General features: G+C 42.6%; 1 protein-coding gene across 1 annotated transcript; it reads left to right on the top strand.

Annotated features, from left to right (window-relative positions):
- Positions 1–7,742: 7,742 nt before the first annotated feature.
- Positions 7,743–26,783, top strand: mindy4b (MINDY family member 4B). Its single transcript, XM_071532920.1, has 11 exons — positions 7,743–7,805; positions 10,484–10,630; positions 14,933–15,052; positions 17,281–17,378; positions 17,995–18,160; positions 18,895–18,960; positions 19,803–19,873; positions 21,429–21,501; positions 22,314–22,490; positions 23,604–23,784; positions 26,641–26,783. The coding sequence occupies exons 1-11, from the start codon at positions 7,743–7,745 to the stop codon at positions 26,781–26,783; spliced, it is 1,305 nt and encodes a 434-aa protein (XP_071389021.1).
- Positions 26,784–27,393: the final 610 nt, after the last annotated feature.

Here is a 27,393-nt window from a genome sequence, read left to right as displayed (position 1 = left end):
AGGTAGTCCAGGTAGGTCAGGGTTGTGCTGTATAGTTGCAGCTGTAATCGTTATGTGTGGGAAAGACTCAAATCTTTCTCCTGTGATCCAAATGGGCAACGTCATGATTAGATCATACGTGTTTCATTTTATCGGGGCTGGTCTTTGCATGATCGTGTGGTTTGCGCTCCTCAAAGACTCAAAACACCACTTTTTAATACCGGAAGTGAAAACACAAGATCCAACGTGTGCAATGGCTGAGCCGGGAAAGAAAAAGAAACCTGAGTGTGTTCTCAGTCTTTTTTCCATGCAAACTGCATCACAAACCACAACTGCTGCAAGCTGTATGGCCTACACTTTTATTTTTGGTATCAAAATATTGTGGAAAAATACATTCTTGCTAGTGCAGGTGAACCACAAAAAGTCATATTATTCTCAGGCGTCTGAATACGGTCTGTGGTCTTTAGATCTGTGCTTCTCAAAGACAGCCATTGTTATGTGTGAGAGTCACAAGAGATTGAAAATCTACAAATAGTTGTTAAATGTGCGCTGCCCAATCTTTTCATTGTCGCTTATGATTGGAAAAATCTTTTAATGTGTCCCCAGGTTTAGCTTCTCCTGACTTCTCAAAATGGCTCTGTAAAAAAACAAACAGGTTTTACTGTGTCCATCCAACCAGGCTCAGCACTGCTGCCTGTCACAGCATCAACACACAGCAGGACAAACCAGAACAGGCAGACCGCCTGCAGTAACTCTTCATGAATATGTAACTCAGCAGAGCCATAAAACCATCCGACATCCCACAACCTCCTCAGTAAAAGGAGCTTAACGTGGACAGACTGCACTGTGGAACAAGGTAAGATTAACATTAAATTAAAGTAATAGATTTGAGCTGTGGAGTTTTTTAAACTTCTGTTCATTTTTCACTACCTTTACATTGTATCTCATAGTAAAGCCATTTTTGACATATATATGTGTATATATATATATACATATATTTATATCTTGTTGTGACTAAAGAGATTGAGTATGAATCAGGTTCCTGTTCATCATGTTCATCATCTTGACATATTTGGAATTCAACTAGTGCCATTTTTCTTGATTATTAAATCCTGCTCATCAAGAAGTCTTTTGACATAATTCCAGCTTTTCGTAAAAATTATATTGCAACTATTACAAAAGGCAGACGGGCTATATCATACAAAATTGGACTGTCCTGCATTCTTTTTAGTACTAAATGAAAACAAAATAGTTTTGAATTAGTTTTCATTTTTCACTACCTTTACATTTCACCTCACAGCAAAGCCATTTTTATTGTATATATGAAGTGTGACCCCTCTATTTTTTCAGCATATTCTCAACTAAATGGTCAGTACCACTAAAATACAATATTCTGCTCTCATAAATAAACATTTAGACAATAATGAATCACATAGAACGTATAGTTGTTATTTTGTGTTTTAGTCAACACACAAAATTTTCTGGACCGAAAGTTTTGTCCTGATTTCAGAGCCACAGAACCTCTGGGGGAAACTTCCTCAGTTTTATGGATGATGAAACTGTTTCTTCTGTCAAATACGAAGCCTGTTTGAATTTGTCCTGATACTTCTCATTATGTCTTTACATTCATTTATCCTCAGTTTCTCTTCACACTGATGCAGAGAGACCTGCACCGTGCACACCAGGGTTATTATAGGTTCAGATTTCATCTTTAGTTTTTATATACTGTTCCATTTTTTAATTCAATGTCAGTTAGTTTTCACTGTGGGTTTGGGTGTGTTTGGTTTTTTTGTGTGTCTGTGTGTGTTGTTTTTTTACACATTTATTTTTAGGGTTTTTTTTATTGTCATATTTAGTAGTTTAAAAAATGCTAGTTTTAGTTTATTTTACAGACATAATGAAATAAGTTCACAACAGGTGTTTTCTATATGTTTGCAACAGGTATTGTGTAATACAAACACTATTTTAAAAATTAATTTACAATAATTTTTTGCCCAAATTCATTCTCTTTTTTACTCCATACATACAAAGACGGAAACTAAAAGGCCAAGTCGAATTCCTTGTATGTGCAAATAAAACAGATTCTGGTTCTGTTTGATGCAGATCTGCGGTGCCCAGGTCTGACTGACCCAACACGGACTGCTGGTTTATTGAACTGCTGTGGAGGACAGAATCACCCATAATTAGAAATAAATAGGAAAAAATCCATCAAATACAAAATAAATACATGTTAAAAAATAAAATCAATAAAAATCCAGAATAAATATATAAATAGATAACAGTGTGCATAAATGCATAGTAAGTAAGAACAGTAAGATAAGGCATCAACAAGGAAAATGATCTATATGGTCATCACCTTTAAATCCCTTGTCTGGGCATTCATGTGGTTAGACACACACTTCTATTACTGTTACTATTTTCTGTTTTTAGTTCTATCTCTGTTTTCTAGTTGTATCTGTGTATCCCTTGTATCACCTTTTATTCCTAATTTTTATTTATTTATTTATTCTTTTTTTAATCCAACTACATTTTATTTAATTGTGGTACTTTTACATCACTGTCTCTTTGGGGTTTATTGTAGCTATGTAAATCACTTTGTAAATATTGTTTTCAGAAAAGTGCTATACAAATAAAGTTGTTATTATCATTATTATTAATATTATTATTATTATTATTATTATTTCCCCATTTATTTATGTATTTCTCCCTCCTATGATGTGTCTCTTTCTCTCTCTCTCTCTCTCTTTCTGAGTTTAAACTGCTGCTGTCTTCTTCACTGGGAGAAACTCGTTTAGACAGTTTGTTTCAGAATAATATTTTACTTTGAAAAACAACTAAAACGAAGGAAAATATCAAATATCTGCTAACATGATAAAAGCTGAAAACCATTTACAGTGATGGAAACTCCAGTCAGACTGTGCTGTTACACACACACACACACACACACACACACACACACACTTATACATTCATATGCATTCAAAAGTCTAAACCAATGGGAGATCAGTTAAGGGGGCGGAGGGGGGGGGGGGGGGTTATTGGGGTTATTATTTCCTCCTCCTGGTGCAGTGTGATGTCACCATTAAAGATACTCTGTTTTCCAGGAAGGAAGAAGAATGAGATTCTGATATAAAAATACAAGAACATTTTTTTCCCAGTGTTTATTGTTAAATAGTTGTATATTATGGCATGGAAATTCAGCTAACAAGGTGAAAAAAGCCATCCAGTCACATGGAGTGACGATGAACTGAAAATACTGATGTCACAGAAAATACAGAAATAAATCAATACTGAAATAAATGATTTGGGGGAAAAACAAGTAAGGAAATGTATTATTTATTTCTTCTTCAATATATGTTTTACTCATTCACTTATTGAATTATGCTCACTTTTATTTTTTCATTCATTTATTGACAGGTTTCTCTGCATTTAATTTTACACATTTATTTATTTATTGATAGATGTATTTGGTCATATGTATTTCTAATTATGGACGATTCTGTCCTCCATAGCACTTCAACACAGTTCATGCTACAGTAGTTTTTCCGTTGTTTGCAGTGAACCAGCAGAGGGCGCTCTCTGCCTGTTCGTCTTCCAGCTGCTTGAAATTATTCTCCATTTTCCCAAAACTGTAAACACAAAACCGAAAAAGCTAAACTGCTGCTGAACCTCAGACTGATGAGACCAAATGAAATCCTGTTTCTTCTTGTGTATGAATTAAAGTCCCAAGTCAGTCTGAAGTCTTGAGGCTCAAGTCTCAAGTCTAAATGTAGAACAGCAAGTCAAGTCAGAACAAATCAAGAGTCCAGTATCAATTTAATATCTTAAAGAAAACTAAATATCTAGGACTTTTCAATGCAATATGGTTTTAATAGGATAAAAACTTGGTAAGAGCATCATGAGTTTGATTTCTATAATCAGTTTCAACTTCAATAAATTCAATCATTCCATACAAATTCAGAAAACAGAATTTAAATTCAGTCGTCTGCTGGAACAAATCTCATCACTTTCAATCTGAGTCATTTACACAAACACAAGATCTCAAGTCAAGACTTTAGAAACCTTTTCAAGTCATCAGAGTACAAGTCAGAGTCAAGTCCCAAGTCACCAGAACCCAAGTCAAGTCAAGTCTCAAGTCTTCTCTTCATGCATCAAGTCAAGTCTCAAGCAATTATCATGTGACTCGAGTCCCACCTCTGCATCACATTCATCAACACTGAATACCTGTTACACATGGTGAGAGAAATAAAAAACATTACTTAATGAATCAGTAATCATATTTTGTTTTCCAGGTAATATCAATCAATCAATAATCAAACTAGTAATGCGTTGTCAATAGGTGATATTGGACTTTGCAACAAACCAGGTTTTGGATTCAGAAAGTTTGTTCTGTGAAGCGTTACAAACAACAGTCAGTTCATTTTTTTCCAGGAGTGTTTATCTGTTTTTGCAAATTAAGTCTTGATAACTTTAACCATTGATAACTTGGAGTTATCAATGGTTATCAGTTTAGTTTCTGTCTGTCTGTCTGTTAGCAGGATTGATAACCATTGAAGTTATCAATGGTTATCAATCCTGCTAACAGACAGACAGACAGAAACTAAACTCCTGTCCAATGAGCTCTGTTCCCTTTTATTCTCTTTTTAATGTTTGCAGTTTTAATGAAGCTTACCAGATTTTTGTGTTCTTGGGTCTGAGCAAGTTGCTCTTAAATCACATTTATTATTATTCTTATATTATCATGATGAAATGGTTGGGTCCATGCTGCTGTGTGTTTTGGAGCATGTCAGTGTGTGTGTGTGTGTGTGTGTGTGTGTGTGTGTGTGTGTGTGAGTGTGTGTGAGTGTGTGACGGACAGCAGAGGATCAGGTGTGTTTGGTTTGTTGTTCCTGTCAGATGGAGGAGGAGACGCTGCAGGAGATCCTGACCCAAATGTCTGAGCTGGAGCGCAGGAGGGAGGAGTCCAACAGGTCCTGTCTGTCTGCCTGTCTGTCTGTCTGTCTGTCTGTCTGTCTGTCTCTCTGTCTCTCTGTCTGTCTGTCTGTCTGTCTGTCTGTCTGTCTGTCTCTCTGTCTGTCTGTCTGTCTGTCTGTCTGCCTGTGTGTCTGTCTGTCTGTCTGTCTGTCTGTCTGCCTGTCTGTCTGTCTGTCTGTCTGTCTGCCTGTCTGTCTGTCTGTCTGTCTGTCTGTCTCTCTGTCTGCCTGTGTGTCTGTCTGTCTGTCTGCCTGTCTGCCTGTCTGTCTGTGTGTCTGTCTGCCTGTCTGTCTGTCTGCCTGTGTGTCTGTCTGTCTGTCTGTCTGTCTCTCTGTCCGTCTCTCTGTCTGTCTGCTTGTGTGTCTGTCTGCCTGTCTGTCTGTCTGTCTGCCTGTCTGTCTGTCTGTCTGTCTGCCTGTCTGTCTGTCTGCCTGTGTGTTTACTCGTTTATTTAACAGGGACGAATACATTAAACATTGTTTCATATATAAAAAATACAAACTAGATTCCATGCCTTTAAATTTAAATAAATAAAATTAAGCTAATTTGAATTCAGAGCTAACTGTTCTGTCATTTCCCTACAGGCTGGAATTACAACATATAACAGTAAGTTTCATTTCCTTAAATCTATCAATCTATCTACAGTATCTATCTTGTGTAATACAGAGAAGAGATTCCTACTGAAGAAAAACAATGCATAAAAGAAATATAATTTGCTGTCATGTTATTATAAAAAGCCACAACATCAACATGGTAGAAAACATAAACTCAAAGATAATACTGTATATTTTCATGCCTATTAATCTAACTGATTTCTTCCATATGTTGTTATATTTGTCAGATTAGTGCACAGACCTGAAATAATATTTCAGTATTAATTCTGTCTGACAGGATCGACTTTTTAGCTGCAAACATTTCAGTCAGAAATAATCTCATTGGTTGAGTTAAACCTCAGTGGGCGGAGCCAAAGATCATAAATTAGTAGAGACGGATGATTCCGACTCGACTTTTTGTAATGGAATTGATGGAATGGATTTTTAATTGATTACGATTCTAAATGAAAATCAACACAAAATTGTAAGTTTTACGCCGGTTGGCATTCAGCCAATGAGCCTTGAGTTTCTCCCTCCACACTTGTTGTGAAATGGATCAGACCGAGGCAGTCGAACACAGATTAGTATAGATAGGCCTAAATCAGAACGAATCACTTACAAATTTGTTTAAACTAAACAGTATCTTTGATTCTCTTAGAGTCGAAAATTGCAACAGGAGTCGACTCCAATTCTGTTTATCAGTAGAATCGATTCTCAGAATCGACGTGATCGAATCTCCATCCATACAAATTAGCTAACTAGCAAACTTGACTGGCAAAGAAGGAACTCTGGTCAAAATATAAATAAAAATATAAATGGCACTGACTTCTTTTTTCATTCGTTCATGTTCATGGCTTCATGTTGTTGAATGTCAGCAGCTAGCTAGCTAGCTTACCTAGCTAGCTGTAGGCTAGTATGGCTAGTTTGAACCTGGGGAGGTCAGCAAGCTAACTAGCCGTCTGTCCACAGAGCATCTATAGAGGTTTGGTAGATCTGACCCAGGTTTGTTTTTTTATGTTTTTATTTAAACTTTATTTAACCAGGAAGTTCACTTGAGATTCAGAATCTCTGCTGTGTCTCCATGCCGAGTGTGAAGCAGTTAGCGGTGGAAAAAGTCCTCAAGTCCTTAATTTCAGTAAAAGCAGCAATACCATAAATAAAAAATAAAAGTAAAGTTCTGCATTCAGAAGTTTACGTCAGTAAAAGTATAGAAGTATTATCAGTAAAATGTTCTGAAGTATGAAAAGTAAAAGTCGTCATTCTGTCGGAGAGTTAGATTATTGAAGCATGAACCTGTCAGAAGTATTTTAATGTTCGTCTAACTGCTCCAGATCCTGTTGGAGTTTAAACTCTAACAATGAAACATGTTTTATGAGAAAACCTTATTCTGCAGAGTAACATGTGACTCAGATCCAGAACCCGTCTGTCTGTGGTTCTTGGTTCGGTCAGTAGTTCTGTTTCCTATCAGGTGACTCCCTGACATCCAATCAGAAAACACTTAGGGGACCGGTGTGTGTGTGTGTGTGTGTGTGTGTGTGTGTGTGTGTGTGTGTGTGTGTGTGTATTGTGGTCTCGTCACAGAACCTGATCTGTGTCCTGTAACGACCAGGTGTCACAGAGAGAGAGAGAGAGAGAAGAAGAGAGAGAGAGAGGAAGAGAGAGAGAGAGGAAGAGCGAGAGAGAGGGAGAGAGACAGAGAAAGAGAGAGGGAGAGAGAGAGCAGTATTTAGTTTCACTGTTCATGCTGTGTGGTATATCCACCTTCTGTTCTCTCTCTCTCTCTCTCTCTCCCTCTCTCTCTCTCTCCCTCTCTCTCTCTCTCTCTCTCTCTCTCTCTCTCTCTCTCTCTCTGTTGTAGCGGACAGTTTATTCAGCTGAGTGTTTTCATGCAGTTCACCAGGAGTTTGTTGAACGAGCTCCAGGAGTTTAACCAGGAGCTGCAGTCTGACTAACACCTGTACAGAAGAAGAAGAAGAAGAAGAAGAAGAAGAAGAAGAAGAAGAAGAAGAAGAAGAGTTTCAGTAGCAGCACTGGTAGTCACAGTCATACTATTATTATTAGTAGTAGTAGTCATAACCGTAGTGGAGGCAGCAGTAGTAGCCTATTACTAGCAGTATTAGCAGTAGTAGTAGTAGTATTAGCAGTATTAGCAGTAGTAGTTTAGCAGTATTAGCAGTATTAGCAGTAGTAGTAGTGATGTCAGACTGCAGGCTGGGCTACATCGAGCTGCTTCAACAGGAAATCAACAAAAACCCTGACGTGAGTCCTGAGGATTTCTTTGGTTTTACTTCATACCAATTCCTGAAATATTAATAAATATAATAAGAAATAATAATAATAATAATGATAATAATGATATTTTTATTGAAAGAGCAACTCTCAAAAGAAGACGCTTCACAAACAGGCAATAAAAAGAAACATAAAAGTAAAATCAGAAACGGTGAGAAAGAAGAACTCTAATTTTCCCCTTAAATTTCCCCTGAAGCAGCTTCAAAGTTATAAAACCATCCTCCATCCATCAGCGTCTCCTCATCTTGTGTCTCTGCTGTTCAGCTCTTCACTGAAGCTGCAGCTGCTGAGACTTGAGAGAAATATTCAAACAAGCTGCTGCAACATCACAGCAACTGGAGGAAATCCAGATGTTTGAGCTTCGGTTTCTCCACATTTCCCTGTAGCTCAGCCTGACATGTTTGGATCTGTGGAAACCTTGAGATCTGGACTAGAATTTAAAATAAAATTCAGTAGGTTTGAACAAAGCTTGTGTTTGTAATGATGGAGCCACCGGCGGATTTAAAGGACGACACTGATGGAGCGGTCTAACCTCCTCAGGCCGGACAGAGAACGCTCAGTCACCTTTGACCTTAAGCCTAGACTTTACCCCAACAGCCCTGTCTGAGGATCACAGGGGTTAAAGGTCAGAGGGGCCTTGACCAACCTGAACAGCCGGGCGGGATTCTGTTCTGTCAGTCCGACTGTGCGCTCACACCCAAAGCTTCATGAGCAGCACCAGGCACATGCTAGAAGCCCCGCCCCCTGGCGATCAAGTTCGGTTGCACCCAGTATGAAGTTTGAGGTGGAGCTCCTCAGCAGGCCGGCCGTGAACCAGGACAAGCATGATCAAATTAACAATTTCCCTGTTTATTATTTAGTAAGCAAAATGTACCTCGTCTATATTTCTTCACAACACCGTTTTACCGTTTACTTTGCCGTTTTAGTTTCGGCTGTCGTACAGAATCAGAATCACTTTGTTGGCTGATGGTCCATTGGAAGTCGGAGATCAGTGGTTCAGAGTTGGAACTACCGACCTCCGATCTAAATGCGTTCCAGTGCGTCTTCTCGGGAAAACATGGACGCAACAGCCTTTACCCGTTAACGTTACCGGCAGCTATCTGACAGCTCAGGTTACGTTAGCAGGCGAGTTCATACAGCAAAGACTTCTGTCTACTAACGAAGCGCAAGTCACTGAATTACGTTACAAATGGAAACTACAAAGTTGTTACAACAGGTTTTCACAAAAACTACATATCAAGTAAAATCAAGTTTTATTACGTACAAGTTGATGCTGTGACGTCAGCTGTGTTGATGTCGGACAACTCGGGCGGAAATAATTTTGTCCGACTTTCCGACTGGGAACTCCGACTTGAGCGACCGTTCCTTTGCACTTTTCCGTGATGGAAGTCGTTTTTCTCTGAGTTCCGAGTGCAGTGGAAAGCAGCTTGAGTCTGTTTCCACACACAGGTCCGAAGCTCCAATCAGTTTCTCCTCCTGGTCAATATGGAACAAACATCTGATATGAACTTCAGTACATATTGAGATGTTACAGCGGGGAGAAAATCAAAAATTAGCATCACCGTAATTTGCATGAAGTTAACCTCAGCTCAAGTCGTTGCTCTCTCCGGACGCTTCTGTAGCTCATGAGCGCTCAGTAAAGCCTCAGTGAAGAGTCGCGGCTTGTTGGATTATCAGATGTTTCCATCAAGATGAAAAGATGTTAAACCTGCAGTAAGCGACATCAGATCCTGAACCGATCCTGAAGCTAATGTGTGCTGTGTGGAGATTTCATTGACTTAATGATATGAACCAATATCCAGCTGTGTTGCTGTTTTCTCCTCTTTTCTAAAGCTTGTTGCCAGATTCTGCTCCTGAACGAAGCTCCTCCCGCTCCATTCAGCAGCTTTTCATTTTTTTTTTAAATAGCTTGTCTCCTCCCTCCTCCCCCTCCCACTCCTGAAAAAATTCTCGTGATGGCGGAATCGATGAAGCGATCGAGTAAATTTGTTAAACAAAGTGGGACTGGTAACCGGTGAGACTTAGGTAGAGGTACGGTTAGCTTAGCTGTTAGCCTTTATGCAAGGTGCTTCGCAATGTTTGTCCTCAGTAGGCCTCCGTAGTGCAGTGGCTTTGCTGTGTGTTATTTACAAATGTGTTGCTTATTGCAGTTTTAAAGCCTGTCTGATTCTCCTGTCTGTCAGTCCAAATTCAAGAGAGCGGCTGTGTTTGCTCATATGTTTTTAACCCCGTTGAGATCACAGCTTGATTTGGTAAATGGGTTTGATGAGGTCACAAACTGTTGTGATGATGTCACACTTCAAGATGAGGCTCTTTATCGAAGGAAGCTCACCTACCTGGGAAGTCATTTTAAGGTTTAACAGTTGGCAGTGAAGTTTGGTTTCCGTTGTTTCAGGGTCAGGGTCAGGTCTTCACTCTCCTTATCTGCAGACTAACTGATGGTTTTTGTCCCACTGACTGTGTGAATCCACTGGTCAGAGTTCAAGTGACTCTGACTCTGAAGGGGCGAAATTGCATTTGCTACCAGAATTATAATTTTTTTTACCTTTGTGTGTTTTCAATGGAAGAAAACGAGAGGTGAGTAAATTCTGTGTGTGTTTCTGAAATGTGTGTGTGTGTGTGTGTGTGTGTGTGTGTGTGCTCCTCAGAGGCTGTGCGGCGGTCAGGAGGAGGAGCCAGACGAGGCGTTGGCTCCGCCCCCTTGCAGCAGCCTGCCGTCGCTCTGCTCCATCCCCAGAACGCTCGCTGTCTCCCCGAGTCTGGGAGGAGAGCCGCTCACCCAGGACCTGTCTGTGGTGAGACTGTCTGTCTGTCTCTCTGTCTGACTGTCTGTCTGTCTGTTTCTCTGTCTGTCTGTCTGTCTGTCTGACTGACTGACTGACTGCCTCATCTGTTTCTACTTCAGTTAGTCATTTCCTTCATTTCCCAGAAGGCCTTTCAGCCACCCTCAGAGAAGGGGTTGGGACTATTGGTGCCTTCAAATGGGGTCGTGTTCACCGTGTTCACGAGAAGAGTCCATATGAAGCCCCCCTCCTGTGGTATTCACAACTTCGGAAGTGGAAATTTTCTGAAAGCTCCGAGTTCACGAGTTGTGACGTGTTTGTTGACGTTTTCAGAAATGGCGGAGGCCATGGAAGGTAATTTTTCGGTGGATGGTAAGTAAATATATTGTAATTTTAGTCGTATAGAGTTTTTCTTAGTAATTTTATAATATGTCTGAGGAAAATGTTGATATTCCAAACGGCCTCATCTTTTTCCTCTGTCATTATGCCTTTGCATTTCCTGCATTATGTTACCTGCTCGCTAGCTAGCTAAATTGTTAGCCTCGGTGGCTTCTAGACGCCGACAGTTGCCTAGCAGCGGTGCTCTCACAACCTAACCACGACTTAACCACTTGAACGCCAAGCATATCGTGTACACGACTTCCCATGTCGTAACTGTGAGCTCACGAGTTCCATTTGAAGGCAGCATCTGTGTAGTGAGAGATGTGGAGAGAGAGAGCGGAGCCCCCCGTCCCGTCACGCCCCCTAAACATTCCCCTTCGGTCTGAGTGACACTCAGTCAGAAGTGTCAGTGTTGTATCAGGAGGGAGGAGCCACTCACAGGAGGAACCGAGGCAGAGGGTGAAGGACCTGCAGCAGCAGGCCGAGTGTTTAGGGGCCGAATTGGGACGGGGGGATATAGAGAAAGTTTTTCCAGCCTTGAAAAAGTGAAAGCCCAGCCTGTCTCTCTGCTGCAGTGCATTCTGGTCTCGCTCCTCTTCTCTGATGGATCTCTCCCTGTATGATTGTTGAACGTCTCTCGGTGCAAAATGGCGGCTCTAGAAAGAAGCCCTCGCTCTTTGATCCTGAGGGACTGACACCAAAACCTGACGTTTACCGCTGAGGTTTTACATCCTGAAACATTTTCTCATATCAGACTCCACTGGAGCTGCTGGAAACATCCAGAGGTGACATCACCTGGTCTACGATTGGCCGATTATCCACCAAGAAGAAAAACACAACAAACTACTGAATGGAGCCAGAGATGAGAAGAACATCACCAACAGCTGATTTTAACAAAACTTGAACTCTGATTTTCCCCTTAAATTTCCTCTTAAAGCCCCTATGTGTTTACCTTGCGAGGCAGCTGGATTCGCGAGATCACGATCACGCGAGAATCCATCTTCCAGGCTTCAAGTTATCCGTTTGTGGCCGAACCACAGCGGTGCGGACCGATCAGTGTCCTGTGAGGGCAGCAGGGGGCGGGGCTTAGGTGTGGCGACAGCGAGAAGCGAATGTTCGTTCACAACAATGGCGGCTCCTAAAGAGGCTGCGTAGATGCTGCTGTAACATCAGTTACTTCTGAACTGCAGAGTATTTCTTCATTGAAAGAAGAGCAAAGAACGGCACTGAAGGCTTTTCTGGATGGAAAAGATGTTTTCGCTCTTCTCCCGACCGGCTTCGGCAAGAGTTTGTTTATATGGTTCGTCGATCTGATTGGTTGAAGTTAGCCCGGGATAGACGGTGACAGACAGATGGTTCATCCAATCACCTGCCAAGTATTTTTTTAAAGTGCCTGCTCTTTTCCAAACAGTTTCCAATGACGACTTCCCAGATGGTTCTGTGTAACAAGCCATCTGGCAAGTCAGGTTACCTGTGTAGGATTTGAAAATTGTTGATTTTGGCGACTCCTAGTGGTCGTGCCAAAAACCCTCTTAGCGACGTTTGTGACCCCGCTTCATACAGCTGCAGATAACTGTAGCTCAAGCATTAGTTCCTATATTATTCCTAATCACAGCATTGTACTATGAAGTAGTTTGATATTGTGAGAATACGAGTTAACATGTTTAAAAAATCCTGCACTGCAGTGTCTCCTCCATATTCTGTATTTGCTGTTTCAACGCTTCACTGAAGTGAAATATTGAATATTAATAATAATATGACTATTGAGTGAAATATTCAAACACCTGCAACATAACAACAAGTGGAAGAAATCTAGATGTAGTTCAGCCTGACATGTTTGGTGTCTTTGGAAACCTTGACATCTGGACTAGAATTTAAAATAAAGTTCTGTGAGTTTGAACAAAGCTCGGCTGAAACAGTTTGTACTGACGGAGCCACCGGCAGGACGGCAGGGTGGAGGATAAAGTGTTTTGGGGGTTTTGATGTGAGTGGGCGTGTCCTTTCTATCCACCGTATTTATGGGAAACTGGAACAGGTCACCTGACACCGCTGCTGTCTGCCTGTTCAACTGATCACAGACCAGCTGCTTACACACAAACCACAAACTGTGTGTGTGTGTGTGTGTGTGTGTAAGGAGCTGCATAACAGTCTTACACACACCCATGCACTTACCTATTTAATTAGGTAAGTGTGTCTGTGTGTGTGTGTGTGTGTGTGTGTGTAAGTGTACATTTTCGTGTTTCTCTGTGTGTGTGTGTGTGTGTGTCTAAGGAGACAGAAGCCTAGCGGTTAAGTCCTCTTATTAATTCATGTCCTTGGTTGTCGGTGTGTGTGTGTGTGTGTGTGTGTGTGTGTGTGTGTAGGAGCTGTATAATATTCTTACACACACACATACCTATAATAATAATAACTTTATTTATATAGCACCTTTAAAAACAGAGTTTACAAAGTGCTTTGACAAATAAACAAGGATTAAATTCATAGGAGGACAGAGGTGGAAAAGAGCAAACATTCAAGTAAATAGTGGTATAATCGTAGGATGAAAACCAAAATAAATAAAATAATAGATAAAAGTAAGATAAAATTAAGATAGAGTTAAGATAAAAGATAAAAGATAAAAGACGTAAAAAGACAACACAAAGACAATAAAAAGATGATAAAAAGCCGATAGAGACGATACGTTAAGACAGTGTGTCTGTGTTGGTGTGCATATTTGTGTGTGTGTGTGTGTGTGTGTGTGTGTGTGTGTGTTAAGTCTCCTTATTAATTCATGTCTGTTAAGCAGCTAACAGTTTGTGTTTATCCTGAAGCCGACAGCTGAAGTTCATGTTAGAGCAGAACACATTCAGACGGATGGTCTAAAGAAATGTCTTTATAGAATAACACCGGTGTCATTTTACTTTTCCTCTCCATGAAAAGTCTAAATCCTCTGATGTATTTCCACAGAAGTTCCTACTGTCTGTTCTACTGCAGGTTTGAACTCATAGACTCCCATTGTTTTCCAATATAATTGAGTTATCCATATCCATATTAATGATCTTTGTTAATATATGCTTGTGTGGTGTTTTATATTTAAAAAGACAGAGAGTCCAGAACAGTTTTCCAGCTGGGATGTTGAATCTTTGATAGAAACTTCTGTCTGGTCGCTTTTTGCTGGGAAAAATCCTCTGGTTCACAGGAAGTGATGCGTTTTATGTTTCCTGTTTGTTTGGAATAAACAGAAGAAGAAGAAGTATGAGGTTAACTTCCATCAGAGCGTTCAACACACAGTGTCGTCCAGCAGTGTTAGCATGAATCACACCAGGATCACACACTTCATGGTTCTCAGCCCTGTCGGCTTGTGTTCTCCGTGACGTAATTTACGTCATAATAATCTAATGAGTAGGGATGAACGATCCCACATCAGTCAATTCCAATTCTGACTTCAAATAAAAATCAACACAAAAATGTAATTTGTACAACAAAATTAATTTATTACATTACCACAAAATGGTACAAAAGCTGGTACAAATGTTCTATAAAGGCTGGTTAACTCAACGGGTTTTGTAGCAACTGTCCAATGGATGAATTAATTAATTATAAATTTGTTTAAATGAAACAGTGTCTTCGATGAGATTGCAACAGGAGTTGACTCCAATTCCGTTTATTAGTAGAATCGATTTTCAGAATCGACGTGATGGAATTGAGAATTGACTCTTTTGGAGTCGAAGCTCCATCCGTACTAATAAGAACCAGAGAGAGAACGGATAAAGATCCTGGAAGTTTACTTGGCAGCCAAGGAAACATCAGATGGAGACTTGACCGATAAGAACGAATGGAAAGACCCTCCTGTGTTGGTCTGGCTGAAACTGAAGTGTGTTATCTACAACACACAGTTAAGAAAACACAACCAGACCACTTATGTTTCTGCTTGATGTTTCTTTTCATTTTCAGAACCTGAGGAAGATTTTATTCGGCGGAACGTTTCACGTCTTCAACTATGAGTGGAGGAAATCCTGCTTCAAGTTCAGAGAGCCGAACTCAGAGTTAGCATACGCTCTGGAGACCGAGAGGGTGAGCAGCTGATACTACTACTACAAGTATTATACTACTACTTCTACTGATACTACTGCTACTACTACTGATACTACTGCTACTACTGCTGATACTACTACTACTACTACTGATGCTACTACTACTGGTACTACTACTACTGATACTACTACTACTACTACTTCTATCAGTATTACTACTACTACTACTGATACTACTATTACTGCTACTACTACTATCAGTATTACTACCACTACGACTACTACTGATACTACTACTACTGCTACTACTACTGATACTACTACTACTACTACTGCTACTATCAGTATTATTACTACTACTACTAATAGTATTACTACTACAACTGTATTACTATTACTGCTACTACTGCTACTACTACTACTGCTATCGTTAGTATTACTACTATTACTACTACTGCTATTACTACTGTTAGTATTACTACTGCTAGTCTAGTACTACTACTGCTACTGCTGCTGATCAGCTCCAGTGTGACGGAGCTGCACTTTGACTTCACTTTCCCGGATAAAATAAAGCTTAAACATAGAGGATTTTTACACTCTGCTGCCTGTCTCCATGTCCAGCCTGTAGCAGCTGAAACAATCTGCTAAAACCAATCAGCTAAAACCAAATCAGCTAAAAACCAATCAGCTAAAACCAGATCAGCTAAAAACCAATCAGCTAAAACCAAATCAGCTAAAAACCAAATCAGCTAAAACCAAATCAGCTAAAACCAAATCAGCTAAAACCAATCAGCTAAAACCAAATCAGGTAAAACCAAATAAGCTAAAACCAAATCAGCTAAAAAACCAAATCTGCTAAAACCAAATCAGCTAAAAAACCAAATCAGCTAAAACCAAATCAGCTAAAAAACCAAATCAGCTAAAACCAAATCATCTTAACCAGACATGCTCCCGTCTCCAGAGAATGACATCATCACTGAGACTTGTCAGCTCCGGAGGGCGTCGGTCACACCCGATAGTCACATGGAGTGTCTAGTCACTGTAATTGAACACACACACACACACACACACACACACAAAGATACACACAAACACACACACACAACTAATTAGCCAAAGTGACTACCACTTTGCTGGTGAGGGATTACACTGTTGTACAATAGCTGTTGTCATGAGATCCATGAAGAAGAGTCAGTCAGCTGTCGAGTCCGGTCCGTCTGCACAGCCTGAATACTGTGACTCCATTACATCATCATATCATGTCAGGCTGTTTATTCTCTATCTTAGTGCGACTAAGACAGTCCCAGACTCAGTACAGTCTGGGAGCAAATAATTTTTTGAATGCCGTTATCTCAAGTTAATTATTTCATTATCTTGAGATAACAAAGCTCGTTTTCTCAAGATAACGGGTTAATTTATCTCGTTATCTCAAGAAAACAAAAGGCTGATTTCTCAAGATAAAGACTTTTGTTTTCTCAAGATCACGGGATAAGTATGGAGAACTCGAAAATGAGTGTCTGGTTACGTTGATCACACCTGATTTCAGCCTTCAAGATCACTGCCATGACTGTCAGGGAGGATTCATAACTGCTAGTCTTCTCCTTAAATGACGAGGACTGATCTGAATGTTATCTCTAACAGAAAGACACAGTGCAGTTTCTGCCGGTGTTAGACCTTGATTGATGTACAGTCTGATGCGTTGATCAATAATGGATACTCCTTGATCTGACATTTTCAGCTTAAATCAGTTGCTACAGTTGTCAAGATGCCATGCTGGCATGGCACTCCTGATCTCTGATAAACATTATTAGTAATAAGAGAAAACAACATTTTGTCTTCTCGTGATAACGGGTTGATTATCCCGTTATCTCGAGATAACAAAGCTCGTTTTCTCAAGATAACGAGACAACTTGTGATCTCGAGATAACGGCATTTAAAAAAATAATTGCAGGATCGCCCAACCTGATCTCACAGAAAAACGTGAAACGAACTCGACTTGTTAACACGAAATTACGTGTTGGTGGCAAGGAACGTGTGAAAGCTCAGTTTTCCCAGCAGGAAGCGGTTCCATGAAGGAGACACGACAGTAAACAGGCAGTAGAGTCACAGAGAAGCAGCTCAGTGGAAAGTAATGCTGGAGACTGGAGTTCAATTCCCAGCTTGTGCAAAGAAAACTTCTACTGTGAGTCAAATTTTAATGTACTAACTGTGTGTGTGTGTGTGTGTGTGTGTGTGTGTGTGGTGTGTGTGTGTGTGTGTGTGTTTCAGGCCGGGGCGCGGGCCGTTCAGATGGTCGTTCAGGCTCGCATCATTAAATTCCTGCTGTTCAGCAGACAGAGCGGCTCAGAGGGCCGGACGCTGCAGAGGTGAGGAGAGATCCAGACAAGACCAGATCAGCACAGACCCAGACCTGGACCCAGACCAGGACCTAGACCAGGACCAGGACCAGGACCAGGACCAGGACCAGGAACAGGACCAGACCCGGACCAAGACCCAGGACCAGACCAGACCATACAAGACCAGACCAGACCAGACCAGACTGAGTCCCAGACCCAAACCCAAACCCAGACCAAGACCAAGACCAAGACCAGACCAGAACAGATCAGACCAGGACCAGGACCAGGACCAGGACCAAGACCAAGACCAAGACCAGACCCAGGACCAGACCAGACCAGACCAGGTCACCAGACCAGACCAAGACCAGACCAGACTGAGTCCCAGACCCAAACCCAAACCCAAACCAAGACCTGACCAGACCCAGTCCCAGCATGTTGAACTGAGTCTTTCACTTGGTTGCCGGTTTGAAGGTCTTGAAATAAGGCCGATTCCTCCCCTAGAAACAAGATCATGTCATTTGACAGAAAAACATTGTTGAAACAAGAAGATCTGAATCAGAAACAAGGGAAAGAATCATCAGACCACCTGTATGTATCTATCTATCTATCTATCTATCTATCTATCTCTGTGTCTCTCTTCCTCCAGTCTCTGTGATGTGGGACAGAGGGATCAGGAGAGGGCGTTGGCGGCAGCGTTGACCGACAGCCTCTGGTTGGCCGGTGAGGAGCGCAGTGCCACCGTTACCTTGGTAACCGCAGACTACTGCATCACCCCCCACCTGGACTACAAACTGGACGACTTCACAGAGAGGGTACGAATTCAAAACGACGACGACGACAATTTTATCACAAGGGCAGGAAACAGCGGTCTAAATGATCGACTTTACATAACATTTCTGAATGGTGTGGTTATTTTTTTAAATCTTCGACAGAGACAGTTTCATAACCAATCTGCTACCAACCACCATGGCCCCATGATGGAGGAACAGTGTGAACTGTGTGTTAGTGAATAAAGTGTAAATGTGTCTGAAGCAGCTGTCAGCAGAGAGCAGCTGAGTCAGCTTGTTGTGGTGTGGCTGTAGATCCATTCAGTAACGTTCTCAGTAAAAGTGAATAGTGTGATAAGGTGGATTTGTTTCCAAATGTAGGTTACTGTGACACAGTAAACTGTCTTGTCTTTAGCCCTAGTCTCTACTCCAAAACATGAAGAGTTGGAGCTTGAGAAGAGTCAGCTCAGTTAACCTGAACAAACTGTTAGCTAGCTAACTAGCCAGCCAACACACTGATGTTAATGTTAGCATGCTAATGCTAGCTTCGTGGATGATCTGTCTGGGTAATGAAGTCCTCAAAATTCAAACAGTTACATCTTGCTGCCACCTGGGGCCGCCAACATGCGAAAATTGCATAATGCAGCTTTAAAAATCGGATTTAGTTTTTCATGTTGTAACCTAACCAACTGGCCAGATGTAACAAAGTTGCCACCAGTATCATAATTTCAGAACGTATTAAAACGTATGAATAACTTCGAACCGTTTGACTCTTTCAGCTGCAGTTATTCACATTCAACAATAAAGAAGACGTCAGGAAATTCATCTACGAGCACATCCAGTGTGTGAGTCAATCCAGTCGATCCAGTGGTTTTCAATCAACTGGTTTGTCACTTTCCAGATTATTTTACTTGTTTGGTGTAGTCTCACTGTCAACAACTAGACCAGGTGATTGATTTCAGTGGCAGTAAATAGAAAACAACAGACTGGATGCTGCATTAGTGGTTTTAATCTGAGTGTATTTGGCTTTAGAAAATGTCATGTTGAGTGATAAATACACTGTATAGTCTACTGTCTATATGTAGACTAATGTGTACTATTATGTTAGTGAAGTCTTTACTTCAAGGTCACCAAGACAAATTTCTTAACATTATTGTACAGAACCCCAAACCCAAATCTGTGGTGAAGCCTGACACCTAATGGTGAAAAGTAGGGTACTGCACTGGTCATCTGCTATTGGCTGGTCTTTGTGCCAGGTGATGTCACCACCTGTTGTACTCCATAGAAGGTGACATCACCTGGCACAAACACCAGCCAATAGCAGATGACCAGTGCAGTACCCTACTTTTCACCATTGGGTGTCAGGCTTCACCACAGATTTGGGTGGGGTTTAGTTACTCTTTAAAGTGATTGAGATTATTCAGTGATATTTTAACCAAAACTGAATTTAGACATACTATTGTCAAGGAAATGACGCATTGAGGTGTAGACTATATGCATAAAATGAGGTATATATAATTTTGTGGTTATATTTGTTTATTTGTAATGTTTTACTAACCACAACATGCAGCATCAGTCCAGCGGTCGTCTGTCTCTCTGATTCCCTCTGTCCTGCGACAGGACGGCCTTAAAGACGGAGAACATTAGAGAACCACATGATTGTTCCGCTGTTGTTCTCTGCTTTCAGTTTAAAGAGGAAGGGAGTCATGGAGTCATCCTGTTCCTGTACAGCCTCATCTGTTCCCGGACAGTCAACAGGTGAAAATATGACGATCGGCAGAAAGATTTGTGTCTCAGAAATAATCATGATTCTGCACAGTCAGACTTTGTTGTCACTGAACTTTTATTCATCACATCGTATCCTGGTTGTATTGAATCCTGAACCTCAGATTGCGGATCGAATCGTATCGTGAGAGAAGCAGATCTTCCATCACTAATAAATACTTAAGCTGGTTTAGTCAAATAAATATGGACCCGGCACATCTGGGCTCAAATGTTGTTGATATGACCAGGCGGCATTGTTGTATTTCAGAACTACATAGTACTAAATACTGTACCTGCCGTCCAGCTGCATGAGGCTCAGGCTTTTTTTTATTTTTTTATTCTTTATTTAGGGATAACAGGGATTTAAATTACCAGAGACATACATCAATACAGTAGAGATATTGATGAGCAGAGGTTTTACACAGTTGAATTGTATCATTATGCACATGTACAATTTTCGTCTTTACTTCCCGAAATCCTTCTACATTTTTTTATTTATTACAACAATTGTAGGTTTCTAGAACGTTGTACAGGCTGAGAAAGGTAGGTGTGTCTATATAGAGTTGGGAGAGGTTTCGACAAAACAAATATGGGGAGAGGGAGGTAGGAGACCAGAAAAAACAATGATGGGTTTTGTTAATAAAAAATAAAACAACAAAAACAGATTATTCATTTGTCACTTCCACAAAATCTGGCCCCTTTCAACCAGAATTTAATAAATGTATTTTTTTGTAGACGGACTGAAAAAGTATTTTTTTCCATTAGATATATTTAATTTACCAAGTCTATCCACTCCTGTATTGTGGGGGGGTCAGGGAGCAACCAACGTCTGGTAAGAGCTTTTTTACAAGCAGATATGAAAACGCCAAATAAGTACTCATCGGACCGTCTATACTCAAAATCAATCTCTCCTCAATACAGTGTGCAAAAATGCAAAGATAATTCGGTACAGAATATGTTTTTTAATGCTTTGTGTATCTCTGTCCAAAAATGTTCATGAGGCTCAGGCTTCAACACTGTGTCAGTCTGCTTGGTGATTCATATCGGTCCGGTCGGCCTATCCGCCGGCAGCTGATTCAGACAGATCCTGTCCTGATTGGACGGTGGATGTAGGCGGGACAAACCTCCTCATGACGAGCGTTACAGAGCGACTACAACGACCACAATAAGATATATTTAGAGATTTCTTCAGTCCTCAAAAAACAGAATGGATCGCTGAAAACGGGAACAATCAGCTGTTCGAAAGCAGGAAGTGAAGCCGCCATGACTGTTGTCGCTCTGAGGCGTTCCTGCTTTACTGCTGTGAAAGATTTTGATAACTGACAGCTAACACCAGCCAATCGGTCGGGGCGAGAAATTCCATCATTGAAACAGTGGATAGACTGACCAGACCGATATGAATCACCATGCAGATTCAAACAGTGATGAAGACTCAGTTTCGTGGAGCTAAATACTGAGTTTTGAGTTTACAACTCAAAAATGACAAAATGTGTAAATGTGAAAACCCAGAGAGTCTAGCACAAACCGCTCCTCCTCTGCTCCGTCACAGACTGAGGGAGGATCTGGACTGTTCCACCTCTCACCTGCTGCAGGTCAGACTGGGAAACTTCGTCTGTCGCCAGGTGAGAAAGTCTGTTGGCTCAGCACCAAAACCACCATGCAGCTTTTAGGGTTCTTCTAGGTTGAAGAACCCTAGAAGAACCATAGAAGAACCCCAGAACCCAAAAGACCCCCAGACACCCCCAGGGTGTCTTCTGGGGTTCTTCTATGGTTCTTCTAGGGTTTCTCTAGGTTGCCTAGAGTTCTTCTGGGGTTCTTCTAGAGTACCTCTAGATTGTTTAGGGTTCTTCTATAGTTCCTCTACGGTGTCTAGGGTTCTTCTGGGTTTCTTCTAGAGTTCTTCTAGGCCATCTTAGGTTCTTCTATGGTTCTTCTATGGGTCCTCTAGGGCAGTGATTCTCAACTTATTTCATATCAAGGACCCCTAATTTAATACACATTAGGGCCGCGGACCCTCATTGGATGAGATTTTGTCTCTCAAACCCAAATCTGAGAATATTTTTATTGTTAGATATGATTTCGTCCAGAATTCCATGACTGTCTGTATTGTAGGTAGAGAGATAACAGAGAAACTATGATCAAAACAGTCATTCTTCTACATTCTCTAATTGTGTTCTTGTAAATAATGCTGAAGTCTAACAATTCATCAATTTGCTGGGGACCCCCTGGAACCCCCTCAAGGACCCCTGGTCGTCCCTGGATCCCATGTTGAGAACCACTGTTCTAGAGTACCTCTAGAATGTTTAGGGTTTTTCTGGGTTTCTTCTAGAGTTCTTCTAGGCCATCTTGGGGTTCTTCTATGGTTCTTCTATGGGTCATCGTCTAAGATTAACAGATAAGAACCTGTCTGCAGCATCTCTTTGTGTTCCTCCAGGCTTTGTTGAACCTGTTGCTGACGGGCCGGGCGAGTCCTAATGTGTTCAATGGGACTGTGCAGTGCGGGGCGGACGGCCGGCCTCTGGAGCGCCCCCTGCAGGGCGTCCTGGCCCGGAGCGACGTGGGATACCTGCACTGGAGCCGCGAGCAGATGGAGAGAGACAGACTGCCACAGGTAGGCTGTTGTACAATTAAAAACAAATCCCCGCCTTAATCGCATTTTGAATGAAAAGCAGGTTTGGTTCCATACAGATTGCTTTCAGGTGTCGTACCTCACCCTCTGGCGGCCATATTGGAGGTCCTCAAGTCTTGGGCAGCAGTGGCTGATTGTGTTAATATGGTTCATTTCTGTGCTGTTTCTGACTGGGAACTGATCATTTCATCTCTGATACAACTGATCGATTTTGTGTTCCTATACTACTCCTCCTCCTCCTCCTCCTCCTGCTCCTTCTCCTGCTCCTCCTCCTCCTGCTCCTCTTCCTGCTCCTCCTCCTGCTCCTCCTGCTCCTCCTCCTGCTCCTCCTCCTCCTGCTCCTCTTCCTGCTCTTCCTCCTCCTCCTGCTCCTCTTCCTGCTCCTCCTGCTCCTCCTCCTGCTCCTCCTCCTGCTCTTCCTCCTCCTCCTGCTCCTCTTCCTCCTCCTGCTCCTCCTGCTCCTCCTCTTCCTCCTGCTCCTCCTGCTCCTCCTCCTGCTCCTCCTCCTCCTGCTCCTCTTCCTCCTCCTCCTGCTCCTCTTCCTGCTCCTCCTCCTCCTCCTCCTGCTGCTCCTCCTCCTCCTCCTCCTCCTGCTGCTCCTCCTCCTCCTGCTCCTCCTCCTGCTCCTCCTCCTCCTCCTCCTCCTCCTGCTCCTTCTCCTGCTCCTCCTCCTCCTGCTCCTTCTCCTGCTCCTCCTCCTCCTGCTCCTCTTCCTGCTCCTCCTCCTCCTGCTCCTCTTCCTGCTCCTCCTCCTGCTCCTCCTCCTGCTCCTCCTCCTCCTGCTCCTCTTCCTCCTCCTCCTGCTCCTCTTCCTGCTCCTCCTCCTCCTCCTCCTGCTGCTCCTCCTGCTCCTCCTCCTCCTCCTCCTGCTGCTCCTCCTCCTCCTCCTCCTGCTCCTGCTCCTCCTCCTGCTGCTCCTCTTCCTCCTCCTCCTGCTCCTCTTCCTGCTCCTCCTCCTCCTCCTCCTGCTGCTCCTCCTGCTCCTCCTCCTCCTCCTCCTGCTGCTCCTCCTCCTCCTCCTCCTGCTCCTGCTCCTCCTCCTGCTGCTCCTCCTCCTCCTCCTCCTCCTCCTCCTCTTCTCCCTGTGTGCTGTAGGTGGGCAGCATGCTGAAGACTCCCAGGTTTCCTATCTGGCTCTGCAGTATAAACAGCAGCTGCTCGGTTCTGTTCGGCCCGACCCGCTCGCTGCTGTCCGACTGGAAGATGGAGCATCTGTTCCAGCTGTTCTTCTACAACGGCCAGCCGACCCAGAAAGCCACCGCCAGGCTGACCATAGGTACTGCGGCCCTGCTGGTTCAGGTCTGACTCAGGTTCATCTGTTTGGAAGCAGTAAGGCGAAGTGACTCTAAGACCCCCTAACCCTAACCTTGCATTAAAATGCGTTTTGGGTGATCGGATTGCAATCGGATAGTTCTTGACCACATGACAGTACAGGTGTAAATGCACCCGAGACGCATCGAGGACGGATTGTGATCCGATCGGCCGAACCGCCTCCGGAGGCGGTCCGGGACGCATCGTGACCACATTGAACACAAGTGTAAATGCAATCGCGTTTTCAATCCACATACAACAACTACGTGGGCGGAAATACGTAATCGCACGCGACTTTTGTCTTCGGCATTCCAGTTGTTGAAGACCGCTTCTTCCCCCGCTTCCAAAAGCAAACATGCAAATTTCTGGTTTCTGCGCCCGGTGTGCCCGGTGTTCCCGGTGTTCCCGTTGTGCCCGGTGTTCCCGGTGTGCCCGGTGTTCACGGCAGACCGTTCTCTCCGCAGAGCCACAGCATTTCATGGTAAATGCGGTAGCAGTGCGGTGTTCACGGAGAGCGCAGAATCTCCTCCTATTGTCCATTTTTGCCGGTTGTCAGCTGTCACTTGGCTCAATTAGACTTACTTCCCTGGTAACCAACTAACATAGCAACCATTAACCAATCATAGCCTCATAGCCGCTGAACTGATTGCGGCGTTTGCGGAGGCCTCCGCAGTGTTTCATTTTTTGAGAGGAGCGCGGAGCTCGGTGTGGACCCTCCACAGACCCCCTGCAGACCCTCCACAGACCCCCTGCAGACCCCCTGCAAGTCAAGTCAAGTCAAGTCAAATTTATTTATACAGCACATTTCATACACAGGGCAACACAATGTGCTTTACATAAAAAGACAATACAGTATACATATGCAATATGCATCAACAAGTGTTAGTGCAGTTACACAAGAATCAGTGCAGAATATGCCAATGTCAAAATATACAAAACACACACACACAGACTCACACACACACACACACACACACACACACACATACACATTAAGAACTTAGCCATAGATTGTTGTGAAAAGAAAGGTTTTTAACCTGGTTTTAAAGGTGTTCAGTGTGGGGGCCTCTCTCAGGTCCTCAGGCAGGGCGTTCCATCTACTTGGGGCATAAATACAAAAGGCAGCATCCCCTGCTTTGGAGTTAGTACGAGGGACGGTTAAAAGACCGCTGCCTGTGGACCTGAGAGTTCTTGCTGGTTTGTATCTAATTAGCATGTCTGTTATATACTGAGGTGCAAGGCCATTTAGAGCTTTGTAAACAAGTAGTAGAATTTTAAAATCGATTCTAGTTTTGACAGGGAGCCAATGCAGGGATCTAAGAACCGGCGTAATGTGTTCAGACTTTTTAGTTCCGGTGAGAACGCGTGCAGCTGCATTTTGAATTAACTGTAGTCGCCGCACAGCTGATTTTGGGAGGCCGGTGAAAAGACCATTACAGTAGTCTAGTCTACTTGTTATAAATGCATGAATTAATTTCTCAGAGTCTGATTTTGATAGAAAGCCCCTCAGTGCAGACCCCCTGTGGAGCTCTGCACGCGCCGCACAGCCCTCTGCACCGAGAACACCGGGCACACCGCAGAAACCAGAAATTTGCCTACTACCATAGCGCGGCTTCACAGATGGGTTTTTTTTTTTTTTTGGACCCCCACAAACGAGAGGAGGATGTGACGTTCGGTTGTTTGAGCTGGACAGAGCGATCGGATCTCAATGTGGACACTGGAGACACATATTAATACCAGGTGTAAATGTAATCAGGTTAAATCATATCTAGGTACGATCTGGATACAAGATGCATTTTAATGCAAGGTGTAAAGGGGGCCTAAGGGCGCTTTCACATCAGGGACCCGGGCCCGGATCCGAGTACACTTGACCCCAGAGTCCAGTTCGTTTGATCAGTGTGAACACTGTGTACTGTACCCACCGGGTCCACTTGAAAAGGCGGTCTCGAGTACGGTTCATGTGTACTCGGGTACGGTTCGCATCAGGTGTGAAAACTACCGTACCAAAAACACGGAAGTGGACCACTATTTACAACGTGACGTCATAACTATTCGACTGTCCCGTTCAAAACATGACCGGGAAAAGATCTCTCTGGTCTACTGAAGAAATAAAATGCTTACTTGACATTTGGGCAGACGAAAACATACAATCACAACTGGACATTACATTATTGAATTTTATCATGTTAAACACTCCATCTGGTCTTGCCAGCTCATGTTGGTCTATATGGATATATCCATATTCATACAGAGTGGCAGTTTATTGTTGTATTTTGCTTTTGTGACTTCTGTTGTGTTTTTACTGTAAACCCTTTCTCTCTTCTCTCGGTTGTGTGTTTACTGGACAACAATGTTTCAGCACAAGGCTTTCATCAGCCTTTTGTTGTTTTCATTAGATTATTTTCTGTAAACTCTCCTAGCCAAATTTACCTTACAGGACATTGAAGTCAGAACTGGACTGGACTGGACTGGACTGGACTGGACTGGACTGAACTGAACTGAACTGAACTGGACTGGACTGGACTGGACTGGACTGGACTGGACTGGACTGAACTGAACTGAACTGAACTGGACTGGACTGAACTGGACTAAACTAAACTGGACTGAACTGAACTGAACTGAAACTGAAACTGAACTGAACTGAACTGGACTGAAGTGGACTGAACTGAACTCGACTGAACTGGACTAAACTGGACTGGACTGAACTGAACTGAACTGAACTGAACTGGACTGGACTGGACTGAACTGAACTGAACTGAACTGGACTACATGCTCCTCTCCCTGCTGTTCATTCCCCAGCTGTTGTGTTTTCTGGTTGCAGATACACACTCTCACCACTGGGAGGCGTCGTCCAGCCACTCGGCCGGAGACCCGGAGAAGAGGTTTCCCTCGGTGGAAATGACCATCAGGACCAAGTGGGACGGAGCCGCGATCGACTGGAACGGCTGCTCGCCTTTCTACTGATCTGGCCTGACGCTGCAGTCTGGCTCCGCCTTCTGAAACAACACAGACTGGTTTATTTAAGACACTTTTTACAGACGGCATGTGACATGGAAACAGGAATTTAACAGATTCTGAGGCAGTGACAGGATCGTTCACATTAATGCTTTTTACTAGAACTGAGCAATTCACCCGAAAAATATAATCAAAATCTCAATATGAACTTCTGCAATCTCCAGATCTCAGAGTCTGCAGTCGGTTTCTTCAGAGAGAGTTTGGTCCAAACTGGATTTGTGAACAAGGAGTTTAGAATGAAAACCTCCATCAGACTCAAACTCAGTAAATCTGCACATCTAGTTTTGTTTTTTCTTTTTACTAAATCACTTTTAAAGTTCTAATACATTTAGTGAGCTTAGAATTATAAGGTTATATCTGCCTTCAGGATAGTTCTGAGCTTCAAAGTTTTCAGCATCTATTGAGTTAAATGGAGATGGGTCCTTTTGTTTTTGTTGACTCAAAAATCATTATTTTCAAAAAATAACACCACACATATGTCAACAGGCACTCATAGAATAGGTTCATGCGACTAACTCAGTTCTGACAAAAAGGTCAGATAGAACCTTATAATACCAAA

The sequence above is a fragment of the Centroberyx affinis genome, unplaced genomic scaffold (assembly GCF_046629955.1).
Source record: "Centroberyx affinis isolate AG114_WGS23_722 - 3 ecotype Tasmania unplaced genomic scaffold, CSIRO-AGI_Caff_v1 ptg002281l_1, whole genome shotgun sequence".
Classification (NCBI taxonomy): Eukaryota; Metazoa; Chordata; class Actinopteri; order Beryciformes; family Berycidae; genus Centroberyx; species Centroberyx affinis.
The sequence above is the reverse complement of the archived record's forward strand: the minus strand, read 5'-3'. Positions and strand labels throughout refer to the sequence as shown.

Excerpts from the sequence above, each read along its gene's own strand:
- mindy4b (XM_071532920.1), top strand. The coding sequence starts at position 7,743 with ATGTCAGACTGCAGGCTGGGCTACATCGAGCTGCTTCAACAGGAAATC. Across the intron at positions 10,631-14,932 it reads TCACCCAGGACCTGTCTGTG|AACCTGAGGAAGATTTTATT; the intron begins GTGAGACTGTCT and ends TTTCATTTTCAG. Across the intron at positions 18,961-19,802 it reads TCTACGAGCACATCCAGTGT|TTTAAAGAGGAAGGGAGTCA; the intron begins GTGAGTCAATCC and ends CTCTGCTTTCAG.